Source organism: Lactuca serriola, chromosome 6 (assembly GCF_051521515.1).
Source record: "Lactuca serriola cultivar US96UC23 chromosome 6, Lser_US96UC23_V15, whole genome shotgun sequence".
NCBI lineage: Eukaryota > Viridiplantae > Streptophyta > Magnoliopsida > Asterales > Asteraceae > Lactuca > Lactuca serriola.
This window is the reverse complement of record NC_136413.1, coordinates 8,947,658-8,975,242: the sequence shown is the minus strand read 5'-3', so window position 1 is coordinate 8,975,242 and position 27,585 is coordinate 8,947,658. Positions and strand designations below refer to the sequence as shown.

Genomic DNA, 27,585 nt, shown 5'->3' with positions numbered 1-27,585 from the left:
AATAAGAGATTGGTCTTGTATGCTCCATCTTCTCCAAAATGCTGCGCCAGTACCTGTCTATCTTTGACCTGAGGATACAAGTTATTTTAAAAACGAGTATTAGCATAAAGCTGGTGAGTTCATAAGAATTTACTAACTTTGTTGTATAAAAGTGATTCCAACTTATAGAATAAAAATTGAAAATTTATGTTTATAAGTAGTAGAAATCCCTAGAAAATCCTATATTTTCCAGAAAAGTACTTTGAAAGTTAAATCCTTTGATTTGTGTGTAAGTATTTTCATTGAAAACCTTTAGTTGTAAAAGTACAGTAATAAATCTTGTGTGAGTAACATAGGTGAGGAGAAGTTATGCCTGTTATCAGTAGTAGTGGTGCAAACTTCCATTAGTAATAGATATTTACTTACTTCGGGATGTTAGCTTAGACTTAAGTCTTAGTGTATTATGTTGGATAAAGGGGGTAACCCCTCAGGTGACCAGACTGATGTAGTAATAGAGAATCCGATGACATTCCCGATCATGCGTAGTGTAGTGATGTAGTACCACCCCTGAGCCTAGTCGACTCAAACTGTAGCTACCAGTCGGGATGTAATAGTGTCTTTCCCGTATAGATCTATATGTGTAGTGATGCCTTCCATCCGGAAAGCCCTGGTCACATAGTGTAAGCGTAGTAGAGTGTCTTATAGAGAGATAGTGTTATACCTTGGATTCGTGTATTCTTCAGTATTATAGTATAGTAATCTTTTGTATAGTTCTTAGAGTGTTCTCTTATACGTGTATTAATTTGTCGTAATAGCCGTTATTGTGAGTATAGCAGTAGTAGAGGTAACAAGTAATAGTCTTAGCTATACCTATTATAGCTAACTAGAGTGTATGATTTTCGACCTTTGAATAACAAAGGTATTGTATGGTATGAAGACTTTCATATCTAACACTAATATATATGATATATAACTAAGAAATCAACGACAGTCGGACGGATAACAGATACCCTAGGACCACATCAAACAAGAACAGGAAATAAGGCGAGCTATCGGTCCTAAGTCCTTCAAGTCTTACTTATATAAATATATCAGTGTAGATATATTTTAAAAATAAAAGTAATTTAAACACAGTTTTAAAAGCAATTTAATAACAAATAAATCTTAAAATGCATTTGATAATCAACTAACACGGTTTTATTGGAAAGCAGTTAAAAGTGTACAAAATCCCTTTTTGATGATAATTTGTGAATCATATATGATTTAATAATAAAAACTTGTATAATTTATACTTGTATCCCCCCTAAAACATGTAAAAACATTTAAAAAGGTTCGTTGAGGGGTATGAACTCACCTGAAAAGAGTAGTTCGGGTGGAAGTGTCGGGTGAGCGTTTGGTGTCAAGTAGAGACTTGTACACCCTTTATGATCCTAGTGACATATGAAGACATATGTTTACAAGTAATTAGTGATTTAAACTCAAATTAAACACATAGCCATCCCAATGTGAGTAAAGGTCTTGCGGTTGAATGTTAGGAGACTAATGGGTTGAAAGGAAGGAGTGTATGACCTCACCTTGGAGTTTACTCTCCTAAAACTCACTTTAAGTGAGTTTACGGTTGGGAGACCACATCCCCCATGAGTTTACGTCCGTAAAATCATGGGAGGAGTGTTTTTGAATGCTTTCAAGTCTCTTGTGGTTCTAGAAATGGTTCTAAGGAAATATACAAGGCTATAGGGGTGTTTAAGGGTCCAAGAGTGTACTCCCTTGGAGTTTACGGTCCAAAGACCACTCCTTGGGAGTTTACGGCCATAAACCCTATGGTTTATGGTAGTAAACTCTCATAAACCCCCATTCCTTGATTACTAGACCCTTGGTTCAATCCTAACAATTTCTAGTGAAAGTACAAGGCTCTTTAGGGGGCTTAAACCCTCATTTGGCATGATTTAGGGGAGTTTACGGTCTAAGCATATGCTTGGGCTGTAAACTCTATTTTACCCCTCAAATGTTGGTGTTTAAATGTTCCAAGTCCGAAATAGCAAGTCCCTTATTCATATCTTAAGCTTAAATGAGTTTTGGAAGTGTCGTGGGCTTGATTTGCATATTTAGAGGGTGTTTACGGCCTAAGCATGTACTTGGGCCGTAAACCCTCTTCCAAGCCCCAAAATTTGATGATTCAAGTCTCAAACACTTCTAGGTTTAACCCAAAACTAGTTTTGAAGTCTAAAGGGAGGAGTTTTGGGCATTTTGGCACCATTTTAGGTGTTTACGGCCTAAGGAGGTTCTTAGGCCGTGAACTCCTTTTAGTTGGCCATTTTTAGTGATTTTCGGACTATAGCAACAAGAAATGATGTTTGGAACAAGTTAGGGTAGAAGATCTTATGTTTTGGAGGCGGAAACTTGCGGTTTTGATGCGAAAACGAGCTTGAGAGAGAGAGAGTAGAGAGAGAGTAGAGAGAGAGAGTGGGTCTAGAGTGGTAAAAGAGTTCCATGATGTGTTCTGTAACGACCCAAAAATCACAACTAAAAATTTATTTAAAAACATTACTAAATTATATTTATAAAAACTGTATCATAAGTCATAACATAATTTTCGAGTATTAATTCAGAACATAATATCCTTATCAGAGTCAAACGTTCCCAGGCTAACTGACTATGGTGTGTGCACTGTAATCTTCCCGAGCTCCTCTTTTGAAAACCGAGTACCTGAAACCAAAACTGAAAACCGTAAGCACGAAGCTTAGTGAGCTCCCCCAATCTACCACATACCACACAATAACATATAAAGCACATACTTGGCCTTGCCCACTGCATCGGACCGAAGTCCGGGCTAACTGGGGCCTTGCCCCCTACATCGGACCGAAGTCCGAAGCTGACTGGGACCTCCGTCCCCTACTTCGGACCGAAGTCCGAAGCTGACTGGGACCTCCGTCCCCTATATCGGACCGAAGTCCGAAACTGACTGAACATAGCATAAACATATCCACTAGCATGAACACACATATACTACATCAGGCCGTAGCCCGGATCACATAACACATAAATCCTGTCTAAGCCACGAAGGCATCAAACATGCTAACTACTGCATCGGATCAAATCTGGAAACTACTACTAGCTAAACGGGCCGGCATTGTGGCCTTAGACCCGTTCCTACTGGAAGGAAACTCACTTGAGACTGCTGAACTGATGCCGCTAATCCTCTTGACTGCTACCCGACCTCTGACTCCGAACTGCTGCTCCACTAGCTCCTCGAGCTACCAATGCCAATATAATACTTAGTCCAACTGACCTCTAAAGGTCAACTAGGTCATCTCTGGTCAAGGTCAAAATCCTGGTCAAAGTCAACCTTTCAGGTCAACCCTACTCGCCGAGTCCACCTAATAACTCGCCGAGTTCATATGCTCAGGGTCTTTCTATTCGCGACTCGACTCGCCGAGTCAGTCCATGACTCGCCGGGTCAACTATTCCCGAGTCCTGACCTGTCCAACTCGCTGAGTCTCCATCCGACTCACTGATTCGAGTTTCAACTCGAAGGGTTTGGGGGTTTCGCGACCTGACTCGCCGAGTCCAAGAATAGACTCGCCGAGCCCAAGGCAATCATCAACCAACTCGCCGAGTTGTTCTTCCAACTCGCCGAGTTCATGCCTAACTTCATCCGACTCGATGAGCTGTTCATCCCACTCGTCGAGTTCCTCCTCATCTTCAAGCTACTCGCCGAGCCCACTCAAAGGACTCGCCGAGTCTATTCAGTCCTTAATCCATCCAGTGGCTTTTCGAGCCAAACAGGGCTTCCAACTCATAGATCCATACTTCTAAGGCCTATCCCCCACGTAAAGTGGCAAACTTTACGTGTAGATCAAGAGATCTAGGCTTAAAACAATCCAAACTATGGTTTAAGACAAAGAGGCTTCACTATCAACCCAAGAACAGATGCTTTATGACTTTCTGGGCCAGGATACACTCAGATCTGAAGTAGCAACTTCAGATCTAGGCTTTTAACTCGAAATGGTTCTTAAGCATGGCATAAAATCCCCAAATCACATAGCCAAGGTTGATCTGTTAAACAAAAGAGGGAAGGTAATGATTTATTACCTTTAAATGCTCAGAAATGTTCCACCAATTCTGGATCCAAGGCCCCCTTCTTGCTCCACAAAGACTAACTTCTCTCTCAAGCTCCAAAAGCTTCACTAAGGGTAGATCTTGCTCCAAAACGATTATGGCGGCTAGGGTTTAGTGATATGTGCTAGAGAGGCAGTAAAGGAACCCTAGGGAAGAGAATGAGACGTTTAAATAAGCTCAAAATCCCGGATTTAGGGTTTTCCTTGCTCAGACCAGACTCGCCGAGTCACCTTGGCCGACTCGCCGAGTCGGTCGCTTATACCTCAACCCGGATCCCGTTCGGACTCGCCGAGTCCCTCCATGGACTCGCCGAGTCTCCCCTTAAAATTGGGGTTTTCTTCCTTTTCTTGGCTTTCCAAACTTTGGGTGTTACAACTCTCCCCCACTTAAACTAAACTTCGTCCTCGAAGTTTGCTATGACCAACTGTCCTGCGAACTGCCTCCAACTCTCTGCCTGGGAAATCTAACACCCCCTTTTGCCCATCACTGCAGCCACTTACAGTGCTGGTCACTACTGTTGGTACATACTGAATCCTTCTCTTTTCCATAATTTTTCTTAACGTTACTTCCTCTGACTGAGAATTCTGTTACCCCTCATCCGCCTACCAGATGCACTGAGACCTCCCTGGTCCAACTATTCTGTCAATATCTGAGTTACCGGACTCCTACCGGTCACTACACTCCATCGCAATCTTCTAGTCGCTCCCAGCGACTCCGCAAGATTCTTCGACTATTTATAATTGTTCTATCCACTCTGCTACTCATATTGGAACTATCTGAAATGCTGAGCTGCCTGTATTACTGAACTGCTTGGAATACTAAGCTACCCGAAACACTGAACTGGCTGAAACGCTGAACTGGCTGAAACACTGAACTGACTGAAACACCGAACTGACTGAACCACTGAACTGGTTGAATGGCTGCTTCCCACAACTTCTAAACGAAATCTTCCTCTGGAACTAGCTTCCACCAGTCATCCTGACACTGCAACTTTAACAACCTCCCAATCCACCGATCAGGTCCTTACGTCACATCCTGACATCATCAATTCCACAACTAACAGTATGATGGCTCCCAGACTGACGGTAGCCCTTAACATACCCGAACCCCAACGGTCCACTACTACTCTGATCTCATAACTGAGGTGATGATCTACTGACAAATCGCTGACTTAACCATAACTGAAATACTTGGAAATTCGAAATCTAACCCGTGGATTCCCATATCCTCACTACTGCACCCGAACTGGTGGGTACTACTGCTTCCCCTGCGTCCAACAACGTGCTCATGCTGCCTACCAACCTGATAAAGGCTGCGGCTACGCTCGCAGACTTACAACTCTCTAATATTATCTGGCTGCTAGTGAATGCTACGGCTACCCCCGCAGACTTACAACACCACTACTACTACCTGACTGCTAGTGAATGCTACGGCTACCCCCGCAGACTTACAACACAACTACTACTACCTGACTGCTAGTGAATGCTACGGCTACCCCCGCAGACTTACAACACTACTGCTACTACCTGACTGCTAGTGAATGCTACGGCTACCCCCGCAGACTTACAACACTACTATCCCGAGGACATCCTGACTATCCCTAGTCTCGCTAGTGATTCCTCATCCTGATTTCTCAAAACCAGCCCCCAGTCTTTGAATACTGCATCATCCTCAACATCTTATATCCTTAATATACTCAGCGCTTCGTCGAGGAACTCTTCGGCTTGGTTCCCAAACCAACCGTCTACTAATCCGGATACAAGAAGCTATTGTTGGGAAGTTTCCAAACTCCCAACTCTTGAATCTACACAATCCTGCATGCTGACTCTGTCACTGGCTACTAATACGAAAACATCTCTTGCTAACCGTTCTTAGGAACCTCATTCCAATTCACTTGAGCCCTTACAGGTGGTCCTCCAATCCTGGATTCTCAACCAGCTTCTAACCATCTCGATTACATGAACTAACTGCTGGGAAGGTCCTCGAACTCCCAGTTCTGAACTTCTCGATCCATCGATCACTGTGCTACTATCATTTCCTCTCAGAGGCCGCACACTCATTCTGAGTCTATGTGGCTCTTATCCTTGTATACTCGGAGGGTTCTCCCCCACTTGGATTCGGCTAGATCCTTACTGCTCACTGGTCAAAAGGATTTCCAACCTTCCTTCCATTAAAAGGGCGATATACTGTCCGCCGACGTTTACCCTTGCCAGCGCTCCAACTAACTCTTACCAGATCCGCACCCTTCTTGCTATCTGACTGAGCACCCTTCGATCCTTAACTGTATTTGCTTTAGGGACTACATCCCGAGAATCTGCGTTTGGGGTGCACATCCCCAACCCACTTCCTTACTGACCGCTAGCTACTCCACTAAAAACTCTGGGTTATCACTACTGAAAATATAATTGATCATTACGCGACTAACGCCTTCCGCAAGTAGTAAGGCACTACTGCATCTTACACATACATGCTACAGTTACTGTATCCGAAGTAACCTGATCTAGAGGGGACGACCTCCAATTCACCATTCTAATTCCAAGGTATGCAGATGGCATAAAACTCCGTCACAAGCAGGTAATATGATACCCCAACACTTAAGCTTATTGATAACAATGCAACAACATAACAATAATATCACAAATAATAGATGACAGAAAAGCAAAAGATACATACCTCCATCACTCAGTGCTGCTCGAATCCCTGCTGAAATCTACCGGAAAACTCGGCTCCGATCCGTAGGCGCCCTTGCCCGGCCCTGATGTCCGTAGGTGGCTCTCGAAGTCCCAGGGGCAGGAGCTGACATCTGCCCTGCTGTATACAGACTCGGACAGTAGGCCTTATTGTGGCCCCTCTGACTACAATGGAAACATAACGGATCAAGTCCCTGGGCGATGACAGTCTCTGCTAAAATGACCAATCTGGCCGCACTTGAAACATCCAGCATCGCCACCACTTCTACGCCTGCACACACCCATGTGCGTCCTTCCACACTTCACGCATCGACGGCGGCTCTGATAGTTCCTCGTCCTCAAATCCGAACCCTTGAGCCTCTTACCCGAACCTGTGGCTACCTGAGTCTCATCCGTTTTCCTCTTCCTTTCCGACTCCCTGCTCGCCGACTGAACAACAGCTGTCTGATCCTGGAGCCTCTCGATCAATCTATCAGTGATCCTCACGACCATGTCGGGCAAATTCTCGCGAATGGCTCGCGAATCTTCCTCAACTATCCAATCATACAGAGGTCTCTCTTGGAGACAGGATGCCCCACTCACTCCTGTCCCCTGATGGAAAAAACTAGAAATGGGATCTCCCTCCCTGATGGATCCCCGAACTCCATAAGAATCGGGATCTAGACGAGCCCCAATCTGTCCTGAAACTATCCCGGCCTTAAAGGCCTCAGGATGACTGTCTATGAGCTCCACAATGACCTCTCTAACCGAACCGAAAATCACTGGAGTCTGATCAATGATGTTGCGCATGATCTCTGCAGAAATGAAATCCCTCATCTGATCATCAAGCTGCCCGGCTCTAAAGCCCGAGCCAGATCCCTCCTCGACGCCTGAACTGCTAACTGGTAGCTCGCGCAATGTCACCATGCTGAAAATATAACAATTCCTGATCAATTACACACTACTGCTGCGGAATCTCTCACACACTCTACTAGTTCCCTGGTTTTTGTCTTGGCCCCTCTTGAATCGAGTACGGATCCTCTGCTTTCAGTAGTACGGGCCCATACTACCTTCCACATCTATCCGTACTTTCCTCAAGAGTTACCTCAACTCCACCAAGTCCCCTTTACTCTTCTACTGATCTCTGCTACTCTCATCCTAGGCTTGCCCTAGGGAACCTCTGACTCTACCCAAACAGTCCTCAGCTGCTGAAGGCCTCCTTGTAATGCCAATTAGCCACCACCTGAATACCATCACATGTGACGAGGCTCAGATAATCCTTCAAGTAAAAGACTCGTCCCTACAACGGTTGGACTCAAACAAGAGCTGCGCAATAGGGCCAAATCCAGCACTCTAAGATTATTCAACCCTGATCACATGTGGTGTGACGTATTCATCTAATGGCTAACTCCCATCACTCAGAGTCCCACAAAGCACAAAACAAGCAGCATTCGGATAAAGGAAACATACTCAGGCAAAACTATTCTCATAACAAGAAACTATACTAGCATACAATGCTAAGCTCATACTATCAGGCATAACCTACACAGGCTATCCTACTACTGTCTACTCATTACTAGCATGAAACTCTTATCAAGCTGAAACACATAAAGCAGGCACATAAGGCATCATCCTAGATCCTTAGTCCTATTCTAGCATGCTGTTCTACTGAAGCTGAAACTGAAACTGAAACTAAAACTGAAACTGAAACTGAAACTGAAAATCATAACATAACTTGTATGGGTAAATTGGGAGTACTTACTTGAGCTCGGCTGATTGCATGCACCACACCCTTTTCTCTTTTCAAAACTCTTTTTGCTTTTTCTAAAACTCTTTTCTTTATACTTTTTTTTTCTAAAATTGTTTTCTTTTCCCAAAAATCCTTTTGTAACCATGGTTTTTCTTTTGAAAACTCTATACCACTTCCTTAGTTTGAGTTCAGACACACTCAGGAGTGCGCCCGAATCCCTCAAACCAAGGCTCTGATACCAACTTGTAACGACCCAAAAATCACAACTAAAAATTTCTTTAAAAACATTACTAAATTATATTTATAAAAACTGTATCGTAAGTCATAACATAATTTTAGAGTATTAATTCAGAACATAATATCCTTATCAGAGTCAAACGTTCCCAGGCTAACTGACTATGGTGTGTGCACTGTAATCTTCCTGAGCTCCTCTTTTGAAAACCGAGTACCTGAAACCAAAACTGAAAACCGTAAACACGAAGCTTAGTGAGCTCCCCCAATCTACCACATACCACAAAATAACATATAAAGCACATACTGGGCCTTGCCCACTGCATCGGACCGAAGTCCGGGCTAACTGGGGTCTTGCCCCCTACATCGGACCGAAGTCCGAAGCTGACTGGACCTCCGTCCCCTACTTTGGACCGAAGTCCGAAGCTGACTGGGACCTCCGTTCCCTACATCGGACCGAAGTCCGAAGCTGACTGAACATAGCATAAACATATCCACTAGCATGAACACACATATACTACATCAGGCCGTAGCCCGGATCACATAACACATAAATCCTGTCTGAGCCACGAAGGCATCAAACATGCTAACTACTGCATCGGATCAAATCTGGAAACTACTACTAGCTAAACGGGTCGGCATTGTGGCCTTAGACCCGTTCCTACTGGAAGGAAACTCACCTGAGACTGCTGAACTGATGCCGCTAATCCTCTTGACTGCTACCCGACCTCTGACTCCGAACTGCTGCTCCACTAGCTCCTCGAGCTACCAATGCCAATATAATACTTAGTCCAACTGACCTCCAAAGGTCAACTAGGTCATCTCTGGTCAAGGTCAAAATCCTGGTCAAAGTCAACCTTTCAAGTCAACCCTACTCGCCGAGTCCACCTAATAACTCGCCGAGTTCATATGCTCAGGGTCTTTCTATTCGCGACTCGACTCGCCGAGTCAGTCCATGACTCGCCGAGTCAACTATTCCCGAGTCCTGACCTGTCCAACTCGCTGAGTCTCCATCCGACTCACTAATTCGGGTTTCAACTCGAAGGGTTTGGGGGTTTCGCGACCTGACTAGCCGAGTCCAAGAATAGACTCGCCGAGCCCAAGGCAATCATCAACCAACTCGCCGAGTTATTCTTCCAACTCGCCGAGTTCATGCCTAACTTCATCCGACTCGATGAGCTGTTCATCCCACTCGTCGAGTTCCTCTTCATCTTCAAGCTACTCGCCGAGGCCACTCGAAGGACTCGCCGAGTCTATTCAGTCCTTAATCCATCCAGTGGCTTTTCGAGCCAAACAGGGCTTCCAACTCATAGATCCATACTTCTAAGACCTATCCCCCACGTAAAGTGGCAAACTTTACGTGTAGATCAAGAGATCTAGGCTTAAAACAATCCAAATTATGGTTTAAGACAAAGAGGCTTCACTATCAACCCAAGAACATATGCTTTATGACTTTCTGGGCCAGGATACACTCAGATCTGAAGTAGCAACTTCAGATCTAGGCTTTTAACTCGAAATGGTTCTTAAGCATGGTATAAAATCCCCAAATTACATAGCCAAGGTTGATCTATTAAACAAAAGAGGGAAGGTAATGATCTATTACCTTTAAATGCTCAGAAATGTTCCACCAATTCTGGATCCAAGGCCCCTTTCTTGCTCCACAAAGACTAACTTCTCTCTCAAGCTCCAAAAGCTTCACTAAGGGTAGATCTTGCTCCAAAACGATTATGGCGGCTAGGGTTTAGTGATATGTGCTAGAGAGGCAGTAAAGGAACCCTAGGGAAGAGAATGAGACGTTTAAATAAGCTCCAAATCCCGGATTTAGGGTTTTCCTTGCTCAGACCAGACTCACCGAGTCACCTTGGCCGACTCGCCGAGTCGATCGCTTATACCTCAACCCGGATCCCGTTCGGACTCGCCGAGTCCCTCCATGGACTCGCCGAGTCTCCCCTTAAAATTGGGGTTTTCTTCCTTTTCTTGGCTTTCCAAACTTTGGGTGTTACATGTTCACCCTTCTTTATATAAGGCTTGGATGTTGCACCCGGTATACGTGTGCCCGATACTAAAGCTTAACGAGGTTTAAACTTTTTACCCGGGTTAAATGGTCGTAATAGAATAACTTTTTACAATTAAATGGAAGAGTAAATTACGAGTTTTTATTTATTTTATTACGACAATAACCACAAAAATATAAATAAATAAATAAACATTTATTTATTTGACGACCCCAAATTAACGGAACTTTTATAAAATGACATATTCCGTTAGCGGAAACGGGTTAATATAACGGAATAAACTTTGGGTTGTCACATTTACAATTATACCTAATTAATTTTGACTTAAAACATATCGAACTAAATTCCTTAATTCATGAAAAAAGTCTGAAACATCACTTTTCCCATTTACCCTTTGACTCCAAAACACAAACCAATGGCTTGGATCACATAACCACTATTATCAGCATCCAATAGGGTCTAAACTTTATTCCCTTAAAGTCCAAGGCCTTTACTTGATCCATTTATTGTCTACAATCTCGAAATAAGAAACTTCTCAAAACAAGATGTTACATTTATGGAGAGAACAGTAAGTAAAACAGCTGGCCAAACTCATCACTTAAGCCTTTCTTTTATACCAACACTTAGTATAAAAGTTAGCATAAAATAATAGAAGCATGGAGCTTTCTGTAACATCCCAAAAATATGGTCCAAAAATTTCGTTTTAAAACTTTTAAGAAAATCATAATTCATCTAACATCACAATAAAGATCATAATTCAAGTATCTCAAATCATCATAACAAAATACTGTATAAAAATCATGTGTCAAAATATCAGAGTAAATCATCTCAGGCTAAAAGCTGTGGTGGGTGCCATTCAGTCATCCCGAGCTCTTCCCCTTGCTAGAGGAAATACCTAAAACCAAAACTGCAAACTTTAAGCACGAAGCTTAGTGAGTCTCCCTAAGCTACCACATAGCATACACATAAGCACATAACAACATACATTGGGCCTAGCCCGCTACCTCGGGCCCCGCCCAATATCGGATGAATTTGTTATCAGGCCCAGCCTGACATCGAGCCCCGCTCGGTATACAAATCTGTTTTTACTAGGCCCCGCTTGTCTTTGGGCCCCGCCAGCTATAGGCATACAAACAATAACATATAATCATGCTAGTACATAACAGTCAAACACAACACTATAACTACTAGTCTCAAGGCCCCGCCCCTACTCTGCAAATAATGAGATATGGAACCCCGTCCATACTCAACTAGTGATGAGATATGGTACCCCACCCACACTCACCTCCCCACCAGGCACATACAAGTATCACAAAGACAACAAGTATAACTAATCATGCATTCCTTCCTCGGGTACCACCTGACATCGAACCATAGTTCAGAAACATACATATAAACTTTCCTCGGGCCTCGCCCGACATCGGACCGAAATCCGGAAACATATAAGCTACATCGGGCTATTCCCGACATCGGATCTAATCTAGCATACACTAACATACATGAACGGCCCGGAATTGGTGCCTTCGACCTGTTCCTACTGGAGAAAACTCACCTCGCAAGCTGACTGCAGAATCCCGCAAATAAACCTCTCGCTGCTAGCTGGCAGATCCCCGAACTGTTGATCACTCGACTCCCCGAGCTATCATTACCAACATAATACTTAGTCAAGAATTGATAATCCTTCTTAGGGTAAAATGACCATTTTACCCCTGGTCAAAGTCAAAGTCAACACTCCGAGTTGACTTAACTCGCCGAGTTGTTTCGTCAACTCACCGAGTTCTATAAATCAGAACCTTGAACTCGCGATCCAACTCGTCGAGTCACCCTCCTGACTCGCCGAGTTCCCTGGCTACTCATAGTCACGATTTTCCGACTCAACTTGTCGAGTCCCTTCACAGACTCGTCGAGTTCTACCCTAAACTGAAATCAGGACAACACGATTCAACTCGTCAAGTTCCTCTATGGACTCGACGAGTCCCCCAATCTGTTTAGGCCACCTTAACAGATTAAGCCCCTATTCTCCAGATCAAGACTCCATACTTCTTCTACATGCAGAAAATGCCTTCTCAAGGGTAAAGTTTCCAACTTTACTCGCTACTAGTCGTTCTTAGTGGGTTTAGCTAAAACCCTAGTTCTTTAGGACATAGATATTATCCAAAAAGCCATAATACTCCGAGCTAAAGCATACTAACATAAATCTAGACCTTAAACCTCATTTGGAGACGTAAAGTCTCAGGCTTTCCTTCTATGTATGGCCTTTTGGGGCTTAAAAGGATATAAGAACACTTTAAAGCTTGCATGGGGATTCCATGGCCATAAGTTTGCACCTTTATGCCATAAAACCCCTTCTAGATCACAGATCTGAAAGATAAGTCACTTGGGATGTCTATTACCCAAGGACTAAGCTTCTTGGACCAAAACCCTCATAAAATGGAATCAAGGAGATCTAATGAACTAATAGCCAAGTTAAAGACTTGATTACCAGAAAATGATGAGGATGGAAGGAAGTCTCTGGTTCTACTATCTTCTCCTTGAACCTTCTAGCTCCTTCTTCTTCAAGCTTCAAGAACACACAAAGATTACTCAAAATGGATCAGAAGCTCACACAAAGCTCTAGGGTTTCGTGGATTAGGATTTAGGACTTGAAGGCTGGAAATAAGGCCATAAGGTGGGGGATTAAGATGCTTAAATAGGGTGCAAAATCTCGAATCTAGGGTTTCCCAAACCCAGACCAGCTCGTCGAGTTGGTTTCTCAACCCGTGTCCCAAAAGCTTATTTATACTCGTCGAGTTGTCCCCTTGGACTCGACGAGTAGACCTTCAATTTGCATAATATCTTTCCTTAATTAGCCTTCTGGTTTTCTTACAATCATGGCATGACGTAATAAACAAATCAAAATTCATGTCTAACACCATCATTTCATATGGGTCAAAGGAGAAAAAGTTGAAATGCCCTTTAGTTGATTCAAGTAGCTAGTTACATATGTTGACTTAATGGTCACTCAAAGTGACCAAAAAGTTGTACATAACATTTAAATACATATCTTATATATATTAAGCTAGTTTTGTAATATTTATTATTATTTCTTAGATACATTAATTCTTAATACATTGGTAAAATATTATTTTCACAAAATAATGTTTTTCCAAATAAATACTAGTTGATATATTTATTAATAATCAAATTATACTAATAAATAATCAATCAGTGGTAACTTGCTATAAGGTGTAACCCTATATGATCATATGCTATTATCAATGTCATTCTATAATGACTCTTAGGCAAACAAGATCTTTCACATCATATATTATGTGAGTAGGTTTATGGCCAAGGAAAGGAGCATGTCCATCAAAGGAGGACTTGAAGATAATCGATAATTAGTTTTCAGTGCCTAACAAGGTGAGTTATAATTCTCATTAAATTTTGATTCTGTGAATTATAGTCTTACGAATGAATATGTGTGCATGGTTAGATGTTAAAGGTATTAGGTTAAATACCAACAAGTTATTAGATGAAGATAGGGTACAATTATATGAATTATAATATTATGAATGAATATGTATGCAAGGTTAGATGTTAATGGTATTATGTTAAATACCTACAAGTTACTAGATGGATGCCTAGTTTAGGTACGTAATGAATTAAGTGTTTGATTGATAGTAGAAGATTTCTTAATGAAATGATGTGATAGAATGTTTATGTGGCAAGTGATATGGAAGACTATGGGAAGACCATAGCATTCACATGAAAAATTATGAGAATGTAGATCATGCCAAGTGATTGTATTGGTCATGTGTGTATGTGTGTGTGTGAGAGAGAGAGAGAGAGAGTGTGTGTGTGTGTGTGAGAGAGAGAGAGAGAGAGAAGCGATGACTTTTGGTGGTAGTTGACGATGGGAAATGGTAGTTTACGGCGTGGACGATGATTTCCAATGGAGAGGTAGTGATTGGTGGTTTATGATGGAGAGAAAGGAGAAAGGGTATTTAGGTTTTAGGGTTTTCAGACGTGAGAGTATTCATTAAAAGGGGGTGGAGGAGTATGTAATGGGGCCACTATTTTTTTCTAAACAATTTAATTAATAATAAATAAATAAATAAAATTAAAATATTTTTTAATAATTAAAACTAAGCAAAAACCTTAAATATAATTGAAACAGAAGTTGAAAAGGGTAATGTAGTCATTTTATGCTATTAGAGGACTAAGTGTGATATTTTACGGTCTGAATTAATTTTTGAAAATAGAGACTGAACGTATATTTTGACATCTATACAAAGGACGATTCGTATAATTTACTCTAACTCTTTATAACTTCTTATTAAAAGGATAAATTATATAAAAGTTATTATATTTAATTATTTTTGTTATATAACAAATACATTTCAGTTACATAAATAAAAGTCATCCAAGTTTAACGATCAAACTTCTTTTTTATGTCATTTTTATGTCAATCAGTTTAATTTGTTATAGCAAGCTAAAGCGATCACAATATTAAATTTTGTAAAGATTTAATGGTGTTAATAAAATTTTGACACTAAATATTCCACTACAACCTTTTAAGTTTTGATATTAAAAAAAAAAAGGAATCTATTGGGACCATTTTAAGCTATTATATGTCATAACTAGTCAAACTGATCAACATAAAAAAATTGACAAACTTTTTCTTTAGAACGACTGGATTTTATATATAAAAAAATGAGCAAGATGTTCGAGGATATAACTGGGTTTTATAACCACATACTCCAATTAATCTTTTGTTTTTTAAAACGAAAAACCAATTAAAAGATCACATAATAGAATATTATCATTACCAAGGATATTTATGTTACTTTTTTAAATAAGACGATTTCCATAAAAGAAACATCATAATTTGATTTTTTTTTGTCTAACCACCAAAATAATAGAATGACATCATTACCAAGGATATTTATGTTATTTTTTAAACAAGACAATTTCCATAAAAACCATCATAATTTGATTTTTTTTTTCTTTGTCGAACCACCAAAATAATATTTTCTAGTTTAACTACATAGTGTTTATCCCCAATCATGAATTGCAAACACCACCGAAAAAATATTTTCTGGTTAAATATGTTTTAAACCTAACGACTCCATGGTTAAATCATGAGGTTAAAATGACAAATTTTCAAACTACAATGTTTTTCATAGAATTCAAAGTTTTATTTAATAGTTATTAAAAAAATAATAATAAATAAATAAATTCTTTCGATTTAATAACAAAATTGGTTAAACCGAAAAAATTCCAAACATGGAATTTGGTCTTTTACATAGACTCCCGAGTCCCAACCAAACTATCTCATTCCACAGCAGTTACATATGCAAAATAGTGTTAAAGTTTGTTCAACAAACTGCACCTAAAAAAATACAAACTTTTCATAACATGTACATAATAATATATTCTAACAAATACAAAACCAATAAAGTCCACATTTAAGTAAAAGACAAACACCACAATTTTTTTATTTTTTTTATTTTTTAACTCTTGAGGAGTGATTCCAAGGCATCAAAGAACAAGGGGGCCATTTCTGGGTTTGGAGTTTTGACAGCACACTTGATTCCAGGGACACCAATAACCGCTGTAATTTCAATCAGGAATGGAATCCCTCTTGGAATCTTAGCTGATAAATACAATACATCCTGATTCCCGTTCTTACGTTTAGCAATAAAAAACATATTCCAAACAGACAACTGCTCTACAATTCCATCCACATTGCTAATCACAATTCCCTCCATCTCTTTCGACACCTCATTCGAATCCGGTAATGACTTCCATGTCTGCAATCACAGTTCACAAAATTATGTCAATTTACGCTTTTGGCCCCTGATTTTCTTCAAAATTTTCAGTTTTCGTCCCAGTTACTTTTTTTTTTCCTCTAATAGGCACCAAAATTGTAAGATGAAATTACTCAGGGACTAAAAATGAAATTTAGTCAAAAAAAAAGTTAAAGTTAAAATTACCTCAAGGAAAGCACCACGTTCCATTCTTCCATCTTCCGTAAACAACACAAGCAACGAGACTTTATCACTAAAATACCAAACAGGCTGTTGATTGTTTTTCACAGCAACCTGCAACAGGGAGTTGGGTGGGCCCGGTGCTATATTCTGAAACAGAACCATGGGCAAAACCGTCATTTCACACGTCCCCGGTTGCACTTGCGGGACCTGAAGCGGCCCACCAGCCGCAATACCAAACGTATTCTTGTTCAGCTGAATCATAAATCCATCCAACGCAACTTCACTCTTGTTCTCAAACATCAAACTGTAAAAAATCTGACCATCTTTTCTAACCAGTTGACCACTGATTTCCAATCCTTGACCACTGCCAGCTGGCAACAAAACAGGCAACGAAGGCTTTGACTTTGAAGACCGGTCAACCGATAGCACACTACTATTACTATCATTATCATTATCAAGACCAATGAGATCGAGCAGGTCGGGGACAGGGGCGACAGGTGGCGGTGATGTGATTATCCCGTTATCAGGAACATGTGCAGATGATGTTTCGGAATACCCTCCTTCGGAACCTTCCGGAAACTCTTCCTCTTCTGTTTTCTGTAAGGTTTTGACACGTGTCACGAATGTTTCCGGAAGCTTGTGGTATACTGATGATAAAGTGGCAACATTTGCTAAAAGTTCATCAAGGAGAGAGGAATCGAATTGGTTTGAGTCGTCACTTATCACTGGTTTCTCAGCTAAAACAACATCTTTTGCAGCCTGACATATCAAATAGTTATTTTAATATTAGTTTTTTTTTTAATTTTCTAAAAATTTCTGTTTTAAAGAAAAAAAACAAACCTCGGGGTCGGTTGAAAGAAGACGCCAATATATATAAGCACGATCACGAAGATCTGGATTATCGGTTTCCACAGTGGCATTATTTAAAACAACCTGAATCATTTGTTGTGGTCCTTCAGTTGGTTTTTTAAGAAAAAGTTTTACAGTTGCAGTTAATAACTGTAACTGAACTTGTGCAGGTTCTTCCGGAAAGGTTTCCAGAAAACTTTCTAGAAGCTCATCAGCATTATCGATTCTTTCAGCATATTCACCAATTATCCAAATCATTGATGCCTTAGCTTCTGGTTCATCTAATGTGTCCAAACTCTCACAAAGTGTAGCTATAATAGATTCATATCTGAAAAGAAAGATTTGGATTAAAAAGTTGTGTTTTGGAATACTACAAAGGTTCTAGAAACTTACGTGTTGGGGTATCTTCTGAAAATGTCTTTGATGACTATAATGGCTTCTTGAACAACATAGTTGACTTTGATTTTGATAAGTTCTAGAAGAACACTAATGCAACGTTCAGCTGCTCTTTCTAATTTTATAGCACATCGACCAATAGCACGAACAGCTTTTCTCACAAAATCTACATCTACTTCGGTTGCGTATTCTTTAAATTCCAATAATACCTGACAAAGTGTAAAATTTATTGGAATGTAAGGATAAAATAGTCATTTGGTCAAAAAAAGGAAACAAAACAAACCCTAATTACCTGGTCTATGTTTCTATCTGAAGCAAGCTTTATCATGATCTCTAACTTTTCCATCTTCACATAGATTGGATCATTGTACTTGCAAAAGAACACCTGGAAAATAGGTACTACTTTAGATTTTATACTCTTTTTCAGACAAAATGATATAAAAAAAAAAAAAAAAAAAAACAATATACCTTAATTTCATGGGCAAGGATTGTAGGGCGCTTCTGTACAATAAGGTTAATGTTCCTTAATGCAACATATTGAATCTCAGGTTCTGCAGAAAGTAATGTTACAAGTGGAGGAGCCATTTTCTTGCACAAATTCCGTACCACATCAGGACTAGTGATGAGTTCCATTTGTTGAAGAATCATCTACAAAATCAATAATAATAATAATAATAATAATAATAATCAGAAATATAAGAAAAGATAAATTAAGTAAAAGATCAGTATAACACAACACACCTTAACAGCTGAAAGAACTACAGCACAATTTGCATGTTGCAGTCTTGGAGTAACTCTCTCTACTATATTTTCAGCTTCACGAGCATCTTCTGCCTTGTATTTTGAAAGAGCATCCAATATAAAAACTTGACCCCATCTGAATAATGTCAAAAACGACTTTAATACCACAAATTAGTAGATAAATAGTAAATGACTTTAATAGCATACTCACTCAGTGCATTCGTTTAGAGCTGTAAGGAGCTTTGACAAGGTCTGGCTAGTGATCTCAAAAATGGGTGTACTGCTGTTATCTTGAATTTCAGCAAGAGCTGCAACAGCATTTGCTACTACCATGGGGTTATTGTCAGATATGAGATCTTTTAGGGCGTCAAGAAAACCTCTATCTTCAACTAACTCAGCATTGATGTCATAAAGTTTAGCAACACATATAGCTGCTGTTTTTCGAACATATGGGTCGTCATCCTGTTGAAGACAATTTAAATCATCTTAATATATTTGTAGTTGATTGATCATTGAACATCAAAGCATGAAATAAAGACGATGTTAACCTTGAGACACCTCTGGAGGGGGTCACAAAGATATTCTGTGATTTTATCAACTCGGATGCATCCCATTGTTCGAACAGCTAAAGCCCGGATTAAAGGATTTGGATCTTGTGTATCCTGTTACATGTATAAAAACAAAATCAGTGTCTTTAATGGGGAACAATTATGTTGATGTGAAAAGTGAGTTTATACCTTCACGAAGGTATTAACTGCAAGTATTGCTAGGTCAGGTTGACTTTTAGCATAATTGATGAGATACAAGTATACAAGCTTTTTGAGCTCCAAATTTTCAGTCTGCATACAGTTCAAGACATCTGTGAAAAGTGATGATACATCCTTCCCAACTGTCATAGCTGCAATTGTCTTTTTAACAGCATCTTTTCTCTTATCCTGGAACGCAGAAAAAAGATTTTCATCAAATCGACTAGCTGACAGTAATGCAAATTAGCCATCATTATGTGCTTTCAGATCACAAAAAAGTAAAACACTCAAAGATTGAAACTAAAAGAATTTGTAAAATGCAAAGGCTGCATTGTCCAACTTCTGTGTAGTTCAGTGGTTACTGCCACCTGTAAGTATTCACAGGGAAAGTTCATGGTTTTCCAGACCAGTAGCCTTGAACGCTCAAACTAAAACTAAAGCTCATCATGACTGATTAATTCATTACTCCATGTATATATTTTTCAGTTTTCAGGAGAACAGAATATCGGAGCTTCAGAGAAGAGAAGGAACCTAATCACAACTACTTAAGACTATAACAAATTTGCAGAGTAATTCAAAATCCTACTACATGTAAATTCATGCTCCCAATCAACAAACTACAACGATCTCATCGATGAAACCATTTGATACGACAATAGATCTGATAATATAGTTATGCAAATCTAGTTATTAAATGACTAGATCAATACAACCAATTACAATAACCTCATATAGATCTATAGGTACATATTACTGTGTATAAACGAAAGAGAAAAAAGTAGAACCTTATACTGAGAATTGAGCTCCTCTTTGAGCTCAGGGATTTCTCCTTTCTTAGTTGTGGAGAAGTATTTTGAATCATGGCCGCTCATATCTGGTGGCGAACTGGCGATCGGAGCCGACAGCTACTTCAGGGGGAAGAAGACGGTTTTCAGCAGAGGATTGGGGGAAATAGCGAGCGAGATTTGATGAAATGCAAACGGGTTTAAAGCGAACCCGGTCGTAGCCTTTACTTGTCAAACGTGTTTCAAGAGGATCACTGGATCAGGCCTCAGGGACCAAAAATGTAATTTACTCTACTTTAAAAAAAAAATGAAAATTAAGACGATGATATGGAATCATATATAGGAAGGGTTGTATCTTTGTATAATATATGTACATGTGTTATGATGACCCATTTTAGAAGCACAAGTTAAATGAATATTATAGTAATTGTTGTCTTTACATGCTTGCTCCAAGAGGTAAAAATACATAAGTAGGATGCAAGTTCAAATTTGGATCCACTTTTCTTGTTTTTGAGTTCGAGAAGTGATTTTTCTTTTCCATGTTGGTCATATAGAACGTAAATCACAGTGTACCCGTTCATTGATCATATACGAAAACGAAAACAAAAAAAATACGAGTAGAAAATTTAAAGGGGTGTTTGGCTTAGCTTTTCAGGGGCAAAAGTCCTTTTTGGAAAAGTCACAAAAAGTCAGAAAACCTGACTTTTCCAAAAAGTTAATTTTTACTTGTATACAAATCCAAAAGTAGCTTTTAAAATGCATTTGCCAAACATCATTTGTCTTCTACTTTTAGGAAAAGATAGAAGACAAAAGATGTTTGGCAAATGCATTTTAAAAGCTACTTTTGGATTTGTATACAAGTAAAAATTAACTTTTTGGAAAAGTCAGGTTTTCTGACTTTTGACTTTTCCAAAGAGGACTTTTGCCCTTGAAAAGCTAAGCCAAACACCCCTTAATATATGAAAACGAAAATTTATCAATGGAGAAAGCATGGACACATTATCATGTAGCCAATCTCAACACATTACTCACAAATAAATGAAAAACAAGTTAGACTAGTAAGAGATATATCTAGTCATTCCTTATCAAAAATATCTTATGTCACTTTCCATAAGTAAGACTATAAATCAATATATAAATAACCGTGAGTTTGATTTTATTTTTTTAGTTAAAAACGATTTATGTGTTTGGGAATATTTTTTAAATGATTTTTGCCTTTTAACTTTTCTAAAAGGTTATAAAGATGTTTGAAAGATGCAAAAATTCTTTTCAAAATAATTTTTTGTAAGGCTTGAAGGAGTGGCTCGCCACCCCTCTCGCCTTTTAACTCGCTATGAATGCTAGTACCACTCCTTTCAAGATGCTAAATCATTTGCCATAATTCTCTCGCCATTAGGGGTGTTCAAAAATATTCGCATCTGAAATATCCGATCCGAAAATTCGATCCGAAATTATCCGAAATTTCGGATATCCGGTTTTTCGGATTCGGATACGGATAGTGAATTTATAAAGTTTCGGATATTTCGGATATCCGATATCCGAAAAAAATATTTTTTCTTTATTTTTTAAAATTTTAAAATGAGAAATTAGAAACATTTATATGCTTAATGGTCTAATGTTCCCCACCATTTTTAACTTTTTCGTGACCATTCTTTCCAAACTTTTATTGCAAACCTTTCCTTTTACAATCGTTATATATTTGTTTATTATAATCCAGGTTCGTTGGCTTATAATAAAAAACTATTTAGTAAATGCTACATATATTTATTTGTTGCTATCGATATCCATCTATGTCTCAAGATTTAACATAGTTGCTATTATTAATTTTAAGAGTTGCGGTGATTTTACGGATCAGATGTTCGGATGTGGTTTAAAACTAATGAAATTCGGATATCCGGTTTAATATTCGAATCCGTATCCGAAATTTCGGATATCCGAATTTTCGGATACGGATTCGGATATCAAAAATCAACTATCCGAATTTTCGGATATCCGAAATTCGGATATCCGAATTTTCGGATATCCGGTTTTGAACACCCCTACTCGCCATGCATACAACGAGACGAGAGAAGAGAGAAATTTAGATAGTGAGTTTTTATTGGTTGAAACTTTTCTTTTCTTATTTTTTATATTTTTTTCTAAAATAAAACTCATTCAATTAACACGCCACCACTCCTTACATTTTGTAGTTTAAATGCTAGAGTAAATTACTGAAATCGTCCTTGTGGTTTGGTCAAAATTGCACATTTGGTCCCTAACTTTTTTTTACACTCGGATCGTCCCTATGGTTTGATTTTGTTGCGTTTTTCGTCCCGGTGGTTTGATTTTGTTGCATTTTCTGTCCCTTACATACATAAAGTTAGGGACCAAACATGCAATTTTTACCAAACCATAGGGACGATCCGAGTACAAAAAAAATGTTAGGGACCAAACATGTAATTTTGACCAAACCATAGGGACGATTTCAGTAATTTACTCTAAATGCTATCATTTTCTTCATCACCAAACATGTAATTTTAACCAAATCATAGGGACGATTTCAGTAATTTACTCTAAATGTTATCATTTTCTTGCGGCTTCAAAAAATTTGACATTGCATCAAAAAATTTGATGTGGCAATATGCTAAGCATGTTACCACTCCCGACTTCAAAAAAATTAACATGACATCAAAAAAATTGATGTGGCAACATGCTAAGCATGTTACCCCTCCCTCCTGCCTAAAGAATAAAAGAGTGAGTTTTCAAAAATCAAGAAAATGTGATTTTTTGTAACTTGTGGACTTTTAAAGCTAAATCATATTCAAAAGTCAAAAAATACTACCCAAATACTTTTTAAAACCCATTTTTAGCTTTTGTTTCTTCAAAAGAATTTTACAAAAAAAAACTTTTATAAAAAGAATTTTTAAACTTAAAAATAATCCCAAATAGGTTTCAAAAAACAAACGCCTAAATAATAATGAAAAAAATCCAACCTACTGTATAAACTATATAGATGTTGACTAATAGGGAGTCAAAATTGAGAAACACCATTCTCACGAGCGTACAAATAAGTGAATATCAATCTTATCGATCGATTAATTGATTCGATTTCGTTAAATCCATTTCTTGCAAATGTTACGAATCAACATTACTCTCGTTACCCAAATTCATCGCCGTAGCATCTTCTCCTACATGTTATATCATCATAAGCTCTCGCCAATTGTAAGTTCGTCAATACCTCCGTATCATAGCTCTTTCAATGCATCCATGTCGAATTCGTCACTTAAATCATTGGAATTTAGTCGCATTTCACTTCTGAGTTTGTTTCGACAAATGGGTAATCGTAATTTGACACTGATTCACTCTTATAGTGGAGGTGGTAATGATGCATTTGATCGAACACCTGGTGGGCAAGTTTCACCTTTAAGCAGTGATGGTGAATTGGATGAAAAAGATGGTGATTCTGGTTCTGATGATACCACTGTAGATAAACAACCTAAAGGATGTGTTCCAACTTCCATTGTTGGTGAAAATTTGTACAATATTATCATAGATTGTAAGCCTAACAACCCACAAAATAGTTACATGGAGAGGTCTCTTGACGAAGCTGGTGTTCAATTGACTACGCCCTTGGTGATCGAGATTTTAGGGAGTCTTAGATATCAGGAGACTTTAGCTTTTCGGTTCTTCACATGGGCTGGGAATCAAGAAAACTACAGTCATGAACCTCAGGCATATAATGAGATGATCGATATCCTATCAAATACAAAATACAAGGCAAAACAATATCGTATAGTTTGTGATCTTCTAGATTACATGAAGAGAAACAACAAAACTAAAGTGCCTATCGAAGCATTGTTAAAGATTCTGAAGCAGTATGCAGATAAGCATTTGACTCATCTCCATAAGTTTGCAAAGAAGAAAAAAGTCAAGCTTAAAAAACTCCAGCCAGAAATCGATGCGTTCAACGTGTTAATAGATGCTTTTTGCAAGTCTTGTTTAGTTGAAGATGCTGAATCCATGTTCATGAGGATAAAGAACAAAGTCAAGCCCAATGCTAGCACATATAACATCTTGTTTTTCGGTTGGTGTAGAGTGAGAAACCCTAAAAGAAGTATGCAAATACTTGATGAAATGATCCAAATGGGCCATACCCCAGAAAATTTCACCTACAACACTGCCATTGATACGTTTTGTAAATCTGGAATGATCTCAGAAGCTTATGAACTTTTGAAATTCATGAAAGAAAAAGGTACATTCATGTCTTCACCCACTGCTAAAACATATGCTATCATGATTGTTGCATTTGCACGTGAAAATAAAATGGATGAATGTTTTAAACTTGTTGATGACATGGCATCTAGTGGATGCCTCCCTGATGTTTCAACATATAGAGAAATGATTGAAGGGATGTGCTTAGCTGGAAAAGTCGATTATGCTTATAAATTCTTGGAAGATATGAAAAACAAAGGTTACCCTCCTGACATTGTTACATACAATTGTTTTCTAAAGGTTCTTTGTGATCATAAAGATAGTAAAGAAGCATGTAATCTTTTCAAGAAAATGATTGAAGCGGGTTGTGTGCCAAGTGTCCAATCTTATAACATGCTAATTATGATGTTTTTCAAGATTAGTGATCCGATTAGGGCGTTTGAGATATGGGATGAGATGGATATTCATGATACTGATTCTTATTGTGTAATGATAGAAGGGCTTTTTGGGTGTGAAAGAATAGAGGATGCTTGTGGTCTTTTGGAAGAAGTTTTGAATAAAGATATGAAATTGCCTTATCAAAAGTTTGATTCTTTCTTGATGCAACTTTCAAGAATTGGTGATCTTCGTGGTATTCATAGATTGTCTCAACACATGAGAAAGTTTTATAATCCTTCTATGGCGCGTAGATTCGCATTAAGTCAGAAAAGGAAGAGTGTTAGTTTAAGAGGGAAATGATCGGTTTTATGTTGAGTTTGTAGTTGATATTTGGGTATCCATTTGCATAATTTAAAGTTTGAACAAACTAGTTTTTCTCAAATTCCTATAATAGTGTTTGGAGTTTATTTGGAAATCAAGAATTTTTATAGTTGAATGGTGTTTTCTTAGGTGCAATATGTATTACCAACTAAATTTAATGGATACATAAAAGAAAACGAGTTTCTCACTTAATTGTTGATAAATCGTTCGTTTAATTTTAGTGGAAAACTTGTCCATATTAGAACTTTCATGACTAAATGGGTAAATGAGTAAGTTAGAGATATTTCTTAACCTAAATATGACATAAACCCTTATAAAATCGCATTTCTACATTCAAGTAACATTTATTTATGACAAAACTGCACAAATGGTCCCTGTGGTTAGCTCAAAATTGCCACTTTGGTCCAAAAAAGTTTGGACTAGCACCATAGGTCCAAACTTTTCATTTTGTTGCGAGTTTGGTCCAATTTGATATGAACTTTTTTATAATGACGATTTTGCCCTTAATTTTTTTTTTTACTTTTTCAGTTTTTTTATTAATTCTATTAATTTTTTGATGAAATAAATTAAAAAAACCAACTAACCCCTCCTTTTCTCTCTCTCTCTCTCTCTCTCTCTCTCTCTCTCTCTCTCTCTCTCTCTCTCTCTCTCTCTCTCTCTCTCTCTCTCTCGTCCAACCAAAACGAGATCTGAGATATGTTTCTTCTCTAGACTTTTCTCCCTAAACAATCAAGGAAGGGAAAATAGAGGGAAGATCGAATAATGGAGAAAGAAGAATATGAAATTAGAAGACGGAATCAAATCGAGTTCATCACTTCTCGGGTTCTTCATCTGAAGTCACACATGGTGATCTGAAGACGAAACGGTGGAGGATAAAACCTTGAATCAAAATCCGCCTCTTTGCCTCGAGAGTCTTCAGTCGCGAGCTCATGTCTCCAATCTCCTTAGACGAGAACAGATCTACACCGGTGAAGTCTGAAAACTTTCTTCAAACCTATCGATCTGAAAACCCTCTTCCTCTTTATATCTGGAAACCCATCCCACAGTGGTAGCTCGATTTTCAGGACAAAAACCTAATCCATATGGGAAGGGCGACGGAGAAGAAGAGAAACTGAGAAAAATCCTAGTTTCGTCCTTTATAATTCTGAAAAAAAAACCTATCGTCCTTTTTTCAAGATCTAAAGACGATGGAAGCTCTGATGAAGGGGTTTCAACACCTTCGAACGACTCAGGCAACGTATTCGCTGCCAGTTTTTTTTGTCTTGGTCTTTCTAGATCCATATCAGCATCGTGTTCATCTTTCTTGATCCATATCAGTGTAGATTTTTTTTTTTGAATTTTGATTTAAGAATGTTAAGCTTCTACAAATCTGTAAATAGTTCTTGTGCCTTTACAAATCTAGTTAATCTTGTGGTTTTCAAGTTTGTAAGTACTTCTTGTTCTTCAGATCAGAAAAAATAGAATGTTTTGTTCTTCATATTTGGAAAAATTATGTTTGAATTCATCAAATGGTGGTGATAGTTCATGAGGTTTTCGGAGAAGAAGAGAGTGAAGAAGAAGAAAGATGAAATGCGGATAGAATGGAGGTTTTGGAGGTGGTTTCCGACAAGAATGGTGGTTGTGGCGGCGATTTCCGACAGATTGTGGTGGTTTCCGGCAGGTGGCAGTGGCTTTCGGCAGCTATCACTGGTTTCCGGTGACACGGTGGAGAGAGAGAGAGAGAGAGAGAGAGAGAGATGGATGGGTTAGTTGGTTTTTTTATTTTGTTTTTTTTATTTCATCAAAAAAATAATAGAACTAATAAAAAAACTGAAAAAGAAAAAAAATAGTAAGGGCAAAATTGTCATTATAAAAAAGTTCATACCAAATTGGACCAAATTCGCAACAAAATGAAAAGTTTGGACCTGTGGTGCTAGTCCAAACTTTTTTGGACCAAAGTGGCAATTTTGAGCTAACCACAGGGACCATTTGTGCAGTTTTGTCTTTATTTATAATACAAGTAAAAAATAATTGTGGTTTAACTTTTACTTGTCAAACTAGAATATACTACTAATACACAAAATCATTTTTGTAGTTTCTAAGAGAAGGAATAATAACATGATAGTGACTTGTATATGTAATATCCGAATTTACCGATCAATGTCTTGAACGGGTACAAACAAAAGAATCAAAACATTAGGGATATGAAAAGGACCGTTGGTCACCATTTTTGGTGTTGATAAAGACTACCCCACTAACTGTCTCATTGCAAAAACATAAAAAAGGTGAAAGGGGAGGTGAATTTATGTCCGATGAAATAAATAGCATCATCTGTATGCGTTTGATTCCTTTTTGTGTTTTGTAAAAACTTGTTTTTTTTCTTTTTCCAAAAAAGGCTTTGAGA

General features: G+C 38.5%; 2 protein-coding genes across 2 annotated transcripts; one reads left to right on the top strand and one right to left on the bottom strand.

Moving 5' to 3' along the window:
- Nucleotides 1-15,968: 15,968 nt before the first annotated feature.
- LOC145056729 (beta-adaptin-like protein B) lies at nucleotides 15,969-20,486 on the bottom strand. Its single transcript, XM_079004451.1, has 11 exons — nucleotides 20,253-20,486; nucleotides 19,459-19,656; nucleotides 19,270-19,383; nucleotides 18,933-19,183; nucleotides 18,722-18,857; nucleotides 18,449-18,628; nucleotides 18,273-18,365; nucleotides 17,978-18,189; nucleotides 17,576-17,912; nucleotides 16,739-17,494; nucleotides 15,969-16,555 (listed from the first exon to the last, which is right to left on the bottom strand). The coding sequence occupies exons 1-11, from the start codon at nucleotides 20,337-20,339 to the stop codon at nucleotides 16,256-16,258; spliced, it is 2,664 nt and encodes an 887-aa protein (XP_078860577.1). The 5' UTR covers nucleotides 20,340-20,486; the 3' UTR covers nucleotides 15,969-16,255.
- A 2,771-nt stretch (nucleotides 20,487-23,257) lies between these two features.
- LOC145058947 (Pentatricopeptide repeat (PPR) superfamily protein) lies at nucleotides 23,258-25,317 on the top strand. Its single transcript, XM_079006825.1, has one exon. It carries the CDS (start codon nucleotides 23,364-23,366, stop codon nucleotides 25,179-25,181), a length of 1,818 nt encoding a protein of 605 aa, XP_078862951.1. The 5' UTR covers nucleotides 23,258-23,363; the 3' UTR covers nucleotides 25,182-25,317.
- Nucleotides 25,318-27,585: the final 2,268 nt, after the last annotated feature.

Excerpts from the sequence above, each read along its gene's own strand:
- LOC145056729 (XM_079004451.1), bottom strand. The coding sequence starts at position 20,339 with ATGAGCGGCCATGATTCAAAATACTTCTCCACAACTAAGAAAGGAGAA. Across the intron at positions 18,366-18,448 it reads TCCTTGCCCATGAAATTAAG|GTGTTCTTTTGCAAGTACAA; the intron begins GTATATTGTTTT and ends CCTATTTTCCAG. Across the intron at positions 18,190-18,272 it reads CAGATAGAAACATAGACCAG|GTATTATTGGAATTTAAAGA; the intron begins GTAATTAGGGTT and ends ACACTTTGTCAG.
- LOC145058947 (XM_079006825.1), top strand. The coding sequence starts at position 23,364 with ATGTTACGAATCAACATTACTCTCGTTACCCAAATTCATCGCCGTAGC.